At 39.8% G+C, this 11,399-nt stretch overlaps 1 protein-coding gene across 1 annotated transcript; it reads left to right on the top strand.

Moving 5' to 3' along the window:
* The first annotated feature begins 1,266 nt into the window (after window positions 1-1,266).
* On the top strand, window positions 1,267-2,172 carry LOC101446340 (olfactory receptor 13G1-like). The gene has a single exon (XM_004474404.2). The coding sequence runs from the start codon at window positions 1,267-1,269 to the stop codon at window positions 2,170-2,172; it is 906 nt and encodes a 301-aa protein (XP_004474461.2).
* Window positions 2,173-11,399: the final 9,227 nt, after the last annotated feature.

Genomic DNA, 11,399 nt, shown 5'->3' with positions numbered 1-11,399 from the left:
ACTTGGACACAATACAGTCAAAAGTCAGTCTGTCTTCCTCTGTGTCTCTCCTAATGTAGCAGATTCTGGTTAAAATGTCTCAGCATACTCCATGCAGTGAGCACATTCCTGTAGGTAACATGGTCTGACACTCTCAGCACTCCTTACCAGTGGTACATCCTTATTATAGTCAGTGAAGGCCACATACCTCCCAGACATTGTCCCTGGAGCAAATGGGCACATAGACACTCAACCTACAGCCCCTACTTTAGGGAAGACAGACAAAATTGCCATGACCTAACTTAGTGAAGTGTTTTCAAGATGGATAATTTTCAGGAAGCACTAGTACCCCCAATTAAAACAATAATTGACATAGAAAACCAAGAAAGCTGCTCTCATCAAGGATTAGCCTGAGTTTGCATCACTAATGTGGCGGATTTCTGATTCAGCTGAAGAGTTATGCCTGAGAAACTCATGTGTTTCTAATTTCATGGGGATCATGGTTAGAGGTGAGGATCATGGTTGGAGGTGGGGTCATGCAGGACAATGGCAGGTGCAGTCTGTGGAACCAGATGAAGTTTTGTTCCCAGCTCTTACTCCAGACTGGTCTCACCCATTGGGCTGCAGTGACCTTCCTGGTGATGTTGGGTGGTGATGACTGATGGATGGTCCTGAAGTCACATGGACAAGGGCATTCACAGTCCTTAGTGTGTGCTTGGTTGGAGGTTATTCAGGAAGGAGAAAATGGGATTTTGGAAAAAGGTTGTGTTTAATTATTTTTTCTCTTCTTCCCGCTCCTTGTTACCAATTACTGTCTGAGTTTATGAGCAGTCATAAATGGAACTTACACAGTGTTCAAAATGGAAACACTCAGTGCCCCTATGATTTTCTTATTAGTCCCCCTCATTCAGTGCTTAAGGTTGATGGGTGGCTGAGCATGAGTAAGCCAAAAGAGGCCAGGGTCCAAGTCCACAAGCTCTGTGACAATGATTTTATGAATGCCATCTCAGTCAGCTGGGGAGTGAGGAGAGGGTGGTGGAGCTTCTCTGCTCTTCAGAGGAGTTCAGTGCTCTGGACACAGTGCATTGAATCTCAACAGGTATTTATGGCACAAAGCAAGGATTTTGTTGAAATTCTTTTTCTAAATGGGTTACACATGTTTGAAAGATGGGCTATCCAGAACAACTTAAAACAGTGGGTATGTCTTCCCTGTACAGGTGGTATCAGAAACACTGAAGGCAGAGCAGCCTCTGGCCAGAGCCCTCCCCATCACACCCCACAGCTGTGATGAACCAGACTCTTGTAACAGAGTTCTTCATTCAGGGGTTCTCAGAAATGCCACAGTTGCTCTTCACCATCTTCCTCCTTCTCTATGTGGTGGCCCTCTCAGGAAATCTGCTTATTGTGGCGGCTGCCAGCTCCAGCCCAACCCTGCATACACCCATGTACTTCTTCTTGGTCAATCTGGCCATGGTTGACATTCTCTGCACCTCCACAATCCTGCCCAAGCTTCTGGGCACCTTGACAGCCAGGAAATTCATTTCCTATGGGGGCTGCATGGCCCAGCTCTTCTTCTTCACATGGTCTATGGGGGCTGAATTGCTCCTATTCTCTGCCATGGCCTATGACCGCTATGTGGCCATCTGCTGGCCACTGCATTATGGTGTCCTGATGGGGCCCAGGGTGTGCGCACTGCTGGCCATAGTTGTGTGGGCAGCCAGCCTGGTCAACACCTGTGTGCACACTGGCCTCATGCTGCGTCTGCCCTTTTGCCACTCCAACAGGATCGACCACTTCTTCTGCGAGATCCCCCCACTGCTGAAGCTCTCCTGTGCCCCCACACACCTGAACGAGGCCATGGCCTTCACAGCAGATGTTTTCCTGGCTGTAGGGAACTTCTCTGTGACCATGACATCCTACAGCTGCATCATCATCAGCATCCTGCGCATCCGTTCAGCTGCAGGCAAACGCCGGGCCTTCTCCACCTGCTCCTCCCACCTCCTGGTGGTCTCCATGTACTACTCCACCATCATCTATACCTATATCCGCCCTGCATCCAGCTACTCACTGGACAAGGACAAAGTGGTGTCCATTATCTATACCTCATTGGCTCCTGCACTGAACCCTCTCATTTACACGCTGAGGAACACGGAGGTCAAAGTGGCTCTCCAGAGACTGTTCTCCTGTGGCTGAAATCTTTATCCTGGACCTAGAGCTCCCACATCCCCTGCATGTGTCTGTTCACACAGCAGTTGGTGTGGCAGTAGTTGCTGAGCAGGGCTTTCCCTCATGGAGAGCACATTAGGTGTCTGGGAGACAGGGTCCTGCTTCTTAAAAAGCACACACCCCACATGGCACCAGCAGTGAAGAGCAACCTGGGATCTGATGCTGCACCATGTTTGGACATAGAGGAGCCCCTTCCTGTCTTGGCCACTTGCTTTCCTGTCTTGGGAGGATGCAGGGGGATGGAGAGTGTGCCTCTGCTTTTTGAAATGTGAAGCAATAAACGCATTTCAGAAATCATCACCAGCCTCCTCTTTGCTCTAAATGGTGACTCAGAACTCTACAGCCTCCCAGACTTTTCTTCTCCTAACAGGTCAGGGGCTTGCTTGTTTGGGTGGAGACTTCCCTCCCAGCTTTCTTCCCAGTTCACTAACCTTTACCTTCCTTATCCCAGGCAATTTGTATGGCTTGAACTCCCATGACCCAGGCCCTGCTCTGGAATATGGATAGGTATGTGTGGGCACTTAAAGAAGTTTGAGGATTGCAGGAGAATGGGCTATTCCTCCAAGGAAATTACAAATATAGTTGTACTGTTTTTGAAACTTTTTAAGGTAATATTTTGACAAGGCTATTATCAGGTCTACCAAGTAAAGATATTATAAGTACTATGAAAAGTGGTCAAGAGATGCTTCTTTCTTCTCCTTCTCCCTCCACCACAAATACAGGTGAACTCTTCCTGTCAGACCCTGGTTATTGGGGAGGATTTGAGCATGTGACATGGTCCTTGTGGTAGCAGTTCATTATCCATATTACTTTCTGGTTCCACTGAGGGTCGATTATACTAGGTGGGGTCAGGGGTTGGGTGAGTGGTCTGGTTTGAGAGGAATCTGGCACAAAGGGGCTCTCTTTGAGGGACTGGGTTTTTGATCCTTCAGAGGCAACTGTCTTCTCCAAGCAAGCCACCTTATGATCCAGAGACACTGTCTGTTCCCAGGTAATTCCCTTCCTTACCCCCTCATCATGCAGCAATGCCTCCTGGATTCTCATTCAGCATCCTGGTTTTGCCCAAACTGTACTTGGTGACCTGTAGGCCATCTGCCTCCCTCCCCTTCAGAACAAAAGTTCTCTGAGGGCAAGGACAATGCCCCTGCTCCAAATGGAAGGCACCCAAGGGACACCAGTTGATGGAATGAAGAAAAGATACAGACATAATTTCCACCATTTATATCTTTACACCTAGTTTTGGAAAGTCACCAGGGACATGTTTCTGACAAGGTAAGCTGGGCAAGAGTGATAATTCTCTTTATTTTTCATTAATCAGTTACAAACCTCATGTCTCTGTAGAGGAAAATGAAGGTGGAATTTGAATAATGGCCAGTGGCAGACTTGAAGTACAGTCTAAGAATCTCTGGGTTTTTCATAGGAGTACACAAGTTGTTAGTTGGTCAGGGGAACCTCCTTGGCTCTGGTGGCCTCAAGCCAGACTCAGAACTGCAGACAATTCAGTCCCACCTGTCTTTGTACTCTGACCCCTGGGAACAAATGTTGCAGGGAGAGGTTTCAGAGATGAAATCTGATGCCAGAATTGAAGTTAGGGGAGGTACTCTGTACATAGGTGAGTGTCATAACAACCATGGAGGATCAACCCCCAGCCCAGGTAGTCTCAAGGTAGTCAACTCTTCTATGGAACCACAACTAAGGGAAGGCAGCTTTGTAAGTTTCTGTTGCTATTGTAGGAAAGGCCTAAGAACCATAAGATTTCTTTTCATTATAAAACAAATTTGTGTTTTATAGCAATTAAGCTAGAATATATAGATATGTAGAAAAGAGAAAAAATTTAAAAAGCACTTTTAATTCCATCCAAATGGAACTATAGTTGATATTCTGATATACTCATTGTTTGCTCTCTACATATGTATTTTCACACAGGTTTAACAATGTAGGGTTGCATTGCATTTATTATTTTGTAATCTGCTTCCTTCCCTTTAAAAATACTATGCAAATCTTTACATATCATTACAGACTTTCCTATACTGTTCCATAATTGAAACATTGCATTTCATTGTTGGCATGCCCAACACAAAGTCATCACCTGCCCTTCAGACTCAATATGCTTTTGCACCATCCTGCTTTTGTCAGTGGGCCCTCCATATCATCAGAACTACAGTTAACTACTTCCTCTCTTCATTCTCTGTTTCCAAACTCTCAGCAAGCTCTGTTATTTCTTATTTTAAAATAAAATGTATGCATATTGAAGGATTTTTACAAAAAGGAGTATAAGAAGCAAAGAGTGGGCTATTTCTAGTTCCATAGTGGTGGAATAGATTTTGTCAAACTAACCCTCAAACAGATAGAAATTATAGCTCTAGAAAATATATGTTTTTTTGTCTTTATTTTTTTTAATGTTACATTCAAAAAATATGAGGTCCCCATATACCCCCCATCCCCCTCACCCCTCTCCTCCCCCCATAACAACAAACTCCTCCATCATGAGACATTCACTGCATTTGGTGAATACATCTCTGAGCACTGCTGCACCTCATGGTCAATACATGTTTTTAAGCCACAACTATTCTAAACAGTGGACAGTGACCAAAACCAGGCAGAAACTGGAGGGTATTAAACTTAGAAAGAATGGATTCACACTTCTAAAGTCCAAAAAGATCCTTGGTGCTCATCTGTAGGTAGTTCCCTTTCCTTCCTGCTACTCAAGGTATCCCCTAATCTGCTTTCTGACTCTGTAGATTTGCTTTTTCTGAACATTTAATATAAATTCAGTAAGATAACATGCATTTTTGTGTTGTTTTTTGCATCTAACATTTTTACTTAGCCTAATGTTTTTCAGGTCTATACATGTTTTAACATGTGTCAGTAGGGTGTTCCCTTTCATTGCTGCATAGTTTTCTGTTGCATGGGTAGACTACATAATGTTTATGCACTAGGAGAAAACATTTTAAAATTATGACAAAGACCAGTTTTATCCAACTGTATTTTTTCATTGGTAACCTTTATTTTACCCAATAAATCTTTATCTATCCAAAATTATCAAGACATTCTTAAATATTTTTTCCCTGAGGTTATATACCTTTAGTTATCACATTTATCTCTATTAGCAATCTCAACTAATTTTTGTTTATCTTATGAATTTGAGATGATTGATTTTTTAAAATTTATTGAGAAATAATTCACATACTATCAATCACCCATTTAAAATGTACAAGTCAATGACCTTTAGTATATTTACAAATATGTACAACTATCACCACATTCAATTGTAGAACAATTTCATCACCTAAAAAAGAAACCCCTTAGCTATCACTGTCCTTCCCTATGGTCTGCTTGAGCCCTGAGCAGCAACTAATCTTTCAATCTCTGTAGATTTTCCTGTTCTGGACTTTAATTTGAATGGAATCATACTAATATATAATAAAATATAATATAGTAATATAATAAATTTCACTGAGCATAAAGATTTCAGGTTTCATCCGTATTGTAGCATACATCAATACATCAATCCATTTTATGGCCAAATAATATAGATATAGATATCTATATCTATATAGATATAACACATTTTGTTTATCCTTTCCTTATTGGAGGTTTATTTAGGTTGATTCCAAATTTTGGCTGCTATAAATTTGGAGTGTACCTTGCTTTGGTTAACTTAGCTTTATTGTCCTTTGAAGATGTAATGTTTTTTACAAATTGAATGTTTGTAGCAACCCTGTGTCAAGCAAGTCTATCTGCATCATTTTTTAAAGCAATTTTATTGACATATATATTCACATACCATACAATCCATTCAAAGTATACAATCAAAGATTTTTAGTGTATTCAGTGCTGTGAATTCATCACCACAATAAATTTTAGAAAATTTTCATTACTCCAAAAATGGACAACCCCATTCCCCTGAGATATCATCTCTCAATCTCTCTATCCTTCCCCAGCCCTATATAACCACTATATATTACTATCTGTATATATTTATCTATATTTAAATTTTATATAAATGAAATCATGCAATACGTAGAGTTTTGTGTCTGGTTTCTTTCACTTAGCATAATGTTTTTTAGTTATTATTTTTATAATTAGAGAAGAGGTAGGTTTACATAATAATCATATAAAAATGCTGTACTGCATATACCCCCCTATTGTTGATACTTTGTATTAGTATGGTACCTTTGTTACATTTGATAAAAGAATATTGAAATAATACAAGTAACAATAGTCCATAGTTTACATTAGATGTATTTTTCCATATGCCACCCTCTTATTAAAACCTTGTAATAGTATTGTACATTTGTTATGATTCATCAAATAGCATTATTATTTTGTACTATAACCCCAGTCCATTGTCCACAACAAGGTTCACAGTGTTATACAGTCCCATGTTTTATCTTCATACATTTGAGTAACATTCATGACCAAAAACTTGCATTCACATACACAGTTCAGTGCTGTTGGTTACATTTAAAATAATGTACTACCATCACTACCATCCATTTCCCAGCCATTACAAAATCAACCTAAATAGAAATTCTGCACTACCTAAGTATCAACTTGCTGTTCTCTACCCCAATCTATCTCTTGGTAACCTACATTTTAGAGTCTATCTCTATGAGTTTGTTATAGTTATTTCATGTCAGTGAGATCATATAATATTTGTCCTTCTGTGCCTGGCTTATTTGACTCAGCATAAAATACTCAAAGTATGTGCATGCTGTTACATGGATCAAGACTTCTTCATGTCACTCCTTTATATAGTTGATTAATATTCCATCATATGTATATACCACATTTTGTTTATCCATTCATTGATTGAAGGACACATGGTTTGTTTCCATCTTCTGGAAACTGTAAATAATGCCACTATGAACATTAATGGGTAAAACTGTTTTAGTCTCAGTTCTTCTGGGTATATATTTAGTAGTTGGATTGCGAGGTCACATGGTACTTCTATACTTAGCTTCCTGAGCAACTGTCAAATTGTCTTCCACAATTTTGCACCATTTTACAGCTAGCAATGAATGAGCATTCCTATTTCTCCACATCCTCTTCAACACATAATTTTTTTTTTTAAATCGTAGCCATTCTAGTTGGTGTGAAATGATATTTCATTGTAGTATGGATTGCATTTCCCTAATAGCTCCTGATGTGGTACATCCTTTTATGAGGTTTAACCATTTGCAAATCCTCTTTGGGGAAATGTCTATTCACCATTTGCCCATTTTTTAATTGGGTTGTCTTTTTTTTTAATGAACTTTATTTATTCATTTTTCTTCCCCTTCTCCTCCCCCACCCTGCTGTTTTTGCTGTCTGTGTCCATTTGCTGTGTGATTTTCTGTATCTATTTCTCTTTTTGTCTTCTCATCTTTCTCCTCTATGATTCACCAGGATTAGATCCTGGGGACCTCTGATGTGGACAGAGGTTCCCTGTCAATTGTGCCACCTTAGTTTCTGGTCTCTGCTGTGCTTCACCTTGACTCTCCCTTTGTCTCTTCTGTTGCATAATCATCCTGCTCTGTGACTCACTTTCCCAGGCACTGGCTCACTACACGGGCATTCACACAGGCACTTGGCTCCACACATGGGTACTCAGCTCACCACACAGGCTCTTGTGTGGACACTCAACTCACCACATGGACACGGGCTCACTGCAAGGACACTCACACAGGCACTCCACTCACCGCACAGGCACTTGGCTTGCCATGTGGGCACTTGTGTGGGCACTTGGCTCAATATGTGGGCACTTGGCTCACCACATGGGTACCAACATGGGCACTTGGCTCGCCATGCAGGCACTCAACTCACTGCATGGGCGTTTGGCTCACCATGCAAGGCACTTGGCTCACCACAAGGGCACTGGTTCACCATGCAGGCATGCTTTCTCTTCTTTTACACCAGGAGGCCCCAGGGATCAACCCCGTGTCCTCCCATAAGGTAGGTGAAGGCCTTATCACTTGAGCCACATCCACTTCCCTGGTTGCTTTTCTTTTTACTGTTGAGTTGTAGGATTTTTAAATATATAAATATATATAAAGAACCACATTTTGTTGTATCTATCTATATATATATGTAAATATATATATAAAGAACCACATTTTGTTATATCAATTTTCTCTACTTTTTCTGTTCTCTTTCTCATTTCTTTCTGTTCTTTTATTATTCACTCCCTTCTGCTTCTTTTGTGTTGTTTGCTCATATTTTTCTAGTTTCTTAAGCTACTTAGGGTATCAATATGAGATCACTATTTTAATATGTGTGTGTGTGTGTTTGTGTGTGTATGTTTGCAGCTGTAAATTTCCACCTAGGGAATACTTTAGCTGCATTCCATAATTTTTAGTATGTTGTATTTTCCTTTTAATGCATTTAAAAGTATTTCCTACAATACCTTGTGATTTTATGCCCACTGATTCTCGGAACTGTTTTGTTTAATTTCAATTTTTTATGATTTTTAAAAATTTCTTTTGTTATTGATTTATGATTTCATTCAATTGCATTGGAGAACATATTCTATTGCTTCAATCCTTTTAAGTTAATGTTTATTTGATAACCTAACAGATTATCTATCCTGAAAAGTGTCCCATGATTCCCTGAAAAGACTATGTATTCTGTTGTTGGGTGGAATGTTTATAGTTGTCTGTTAGATCTATTGGATTTATAGTGTTGTTCAAAATCATCTATTTCCTTGTGTATCATCCTACTAGTTTTTATCTTGAAAGTGGGGTATTGATGTTGTCTCTAAATATTATTGAATAAATTTTCTATTTCTCTCTCCAGCTCTGCAAAATTTTACTTTTTTGTATTTGGCACTCTGCTGAGTGCATGTACACTTTAAATGTTCATAGTTTCCTGATGTTGCAAAACTTGTAACTTTATAAAGTGAATGTATTTACTTTAGTAACAAAGTTGCTGTTTGTTTGGTTACTTTCCTGGGCTAATTCCATAAAGTTTGTATATCTCGATATGTGCAGCCACTGAAGTCTCTTCTTAGGTAGCTTAATGAATGGCCAATGATTAGAACAGAGGCTTCCTGAAATGTTCTTGAATTAAAACTCAGATATTCTATTCATGAACTATTGTGATTAGTAATCAAAGAAAATGTGGCCTTGGTGTGGAGAAAGTGGCCATGGTGGCTGCTGGGGGTAGGGAATGGGAGGAAGAGATGAGATGTGGGGGCATTTTCGGGACTTGGAGTTGTCCTGGGTGGTGCTGCAGGGACAGTTACCAGACATTGTATGTCCTCCCATGGCCCACTGGGTGGACTGTGGGAGAGTGTGGGCTATGATGTGGACCATTGACCATCAGGTGCAGTGGTGCTCATAGACATATTCACCAAATGCAATGAATGTCTCATGATGATGGAGAAGATTGTTGTTATGGGGTGAGAAGTGGGGTGAGGGGGGTGGGGGGTATGTGGGGACCTCATATTTTTTGAATGTAATATTTTTAAAAAATAAAGACCAAAAAAGAAGATAAATAAATAAATAAATGAAGACCAAAAAAGAAATAAAGAAACATACTGAAATTAAAAAAAAAAAAGACTCAGATGTGATCTTTCTACACATGCCTTTTCTGTTACTTTTACTGGACCTGTGTTTGGTGTTGGGTTTGGTGTATACTAAGGGGCCTTGAATCTCTGGACTGTCCATGTGACAGCCAGGTCCTGAGCCTCAACAGACTTGCAACTCCTACCCTCTGGTTTATTGGACTTACCCCGGCCAGCTAACAGGAAGGCGAAGGTCAACCACCACACCAGGGAGACAAGAGTACCTACAACTGTGAGCAGGAGAATTGCATCCATCATCCATATGGAATCTAAGCGCCTTCTCAATAGAGAGGTGGAGTGAACATAACCATCCCAGGGTCCACAGGATGGAGGAATAGAGTATGAATTAGAGTGGACTTACTGATAATCTACTATGAAACTATTGTGATTAGTAATGGAAGGAAATGTAGAATTGATGTGGAGAAAGTGGCCACAGTAGCTGCTGAGGGTAGGGAGACGCAAGAAGAGATATGATGTGGGAGCATTTTCAGGACTTGGAGTTGTCCTGGGTGGCACTTCGGGGACAGATGCTGGACATTGTATGTCCTGCCATGGCCCACTGGGTGGACTGGGGGAAAGTGTAAACTACAATGTAAACCATTATCTATGTGTGGAGCAGTGCTCCAAAATGTATTTGCCAAATGCAATGAATGTCCCACGATGATGAAAGAGGTTGTTGATGTGGGAGGAGTGGGGTCAAGGGGGTGGGGGTATATGGGGATCTCATATTTTTTAATGTAACATTTAAATAAGGAAAGAAAAAAAGTAAGTATTCCATGCTTTGCCAAGAGAGTCTGCATGTGTTGGGGCATGTGTACTAGTCCCTGTTCTCTAGGGAAACAGAAGAGAGAGGAGGAATCTGTAAATACTATGAGATATTTTTATTGGATCTTTAAGATGATGAAAAATTATAAATGTGTTTAATGAATTTAAGTTAAAGAAGAGAAGGTAAATCTGTCCTAAAGTGAAATGACTAGTTTTTAACAGAACAGAAAGAGGGATATAAGATGAGACTTAAATGGATTAAAGAAGAGAAGGTAAATCTGTCCTAAAGTGAAATGACTAGTTTTTAACAGAATAGAAAGAGGGATATAAGATGAGACTTAAATGGATATAGAAATAAGTAAAAGGTTTGTTAATGTGAATTATATTTGTCACAGTTAATGCTAACTTTAATTTCATAAGCTTATTTAAGTAAATGTTTTTGTGCTAGAATCAATGTGGGAATATGTAGAACAAGACATGAAGTGATATGAAAAGTTGCAGAGGACTTGTGAAAAAAATTGTTTGTTGCTGACTGTAATTTAATAAGTTTATTTAAAGGTGAAAGTTGCCTTAAGATGAATTAACTAATCTATATGGTTATAATTGGTTATAAGAGGTTATAGGAAGTTATAGGTTGTAGGAAGTTTGTAAAAGCATTTTCCTAACTGAAGGATTTCAGTGTAAATAGCTGGTTCCAGGAAGCCATTAGTAAGTAGAAATCTATGAGTTGATATTCATCACAAAAAGTAACTTCATAACAGAGGAACCTGTCAGATACCACCTCAAGCTGTTATAAAATAATATGAAATATGGTATTAACTGCCTATTTCAGACACTAAAAACATGCACAGTTTCATGTTGCATTTACCAATGTGAAGTTGTT

The sequence above is a fragment of the Dasypus novemcinctus genome, chromosome 14, assembly GCF_030445035.2.
Source record: "Dasypus novemcinctus isolate mDasNov1 chromosome 14, mDasNov1.1.hap2, whole genome shotgun sequence".
NCBI classification, from domain to species: Eukaryota; Metazoa; Chordata; class Mammalia; order Cingulata; family Dasypodidae; genus Dasypus; species Dasypus novemcinctus.
This window is presented reverse-complemented; position numbering and strand designations above follow the sequence as displayed.

Coding starts and splice junctions, on each gene's coding strand:
- LOC101446340 (XM_004474404.2), top strand. CDS start 1,267: ATGAACCAGACTCTTGTAACAGAGTTCTTCATTCAGGGGTTCTCAGAA.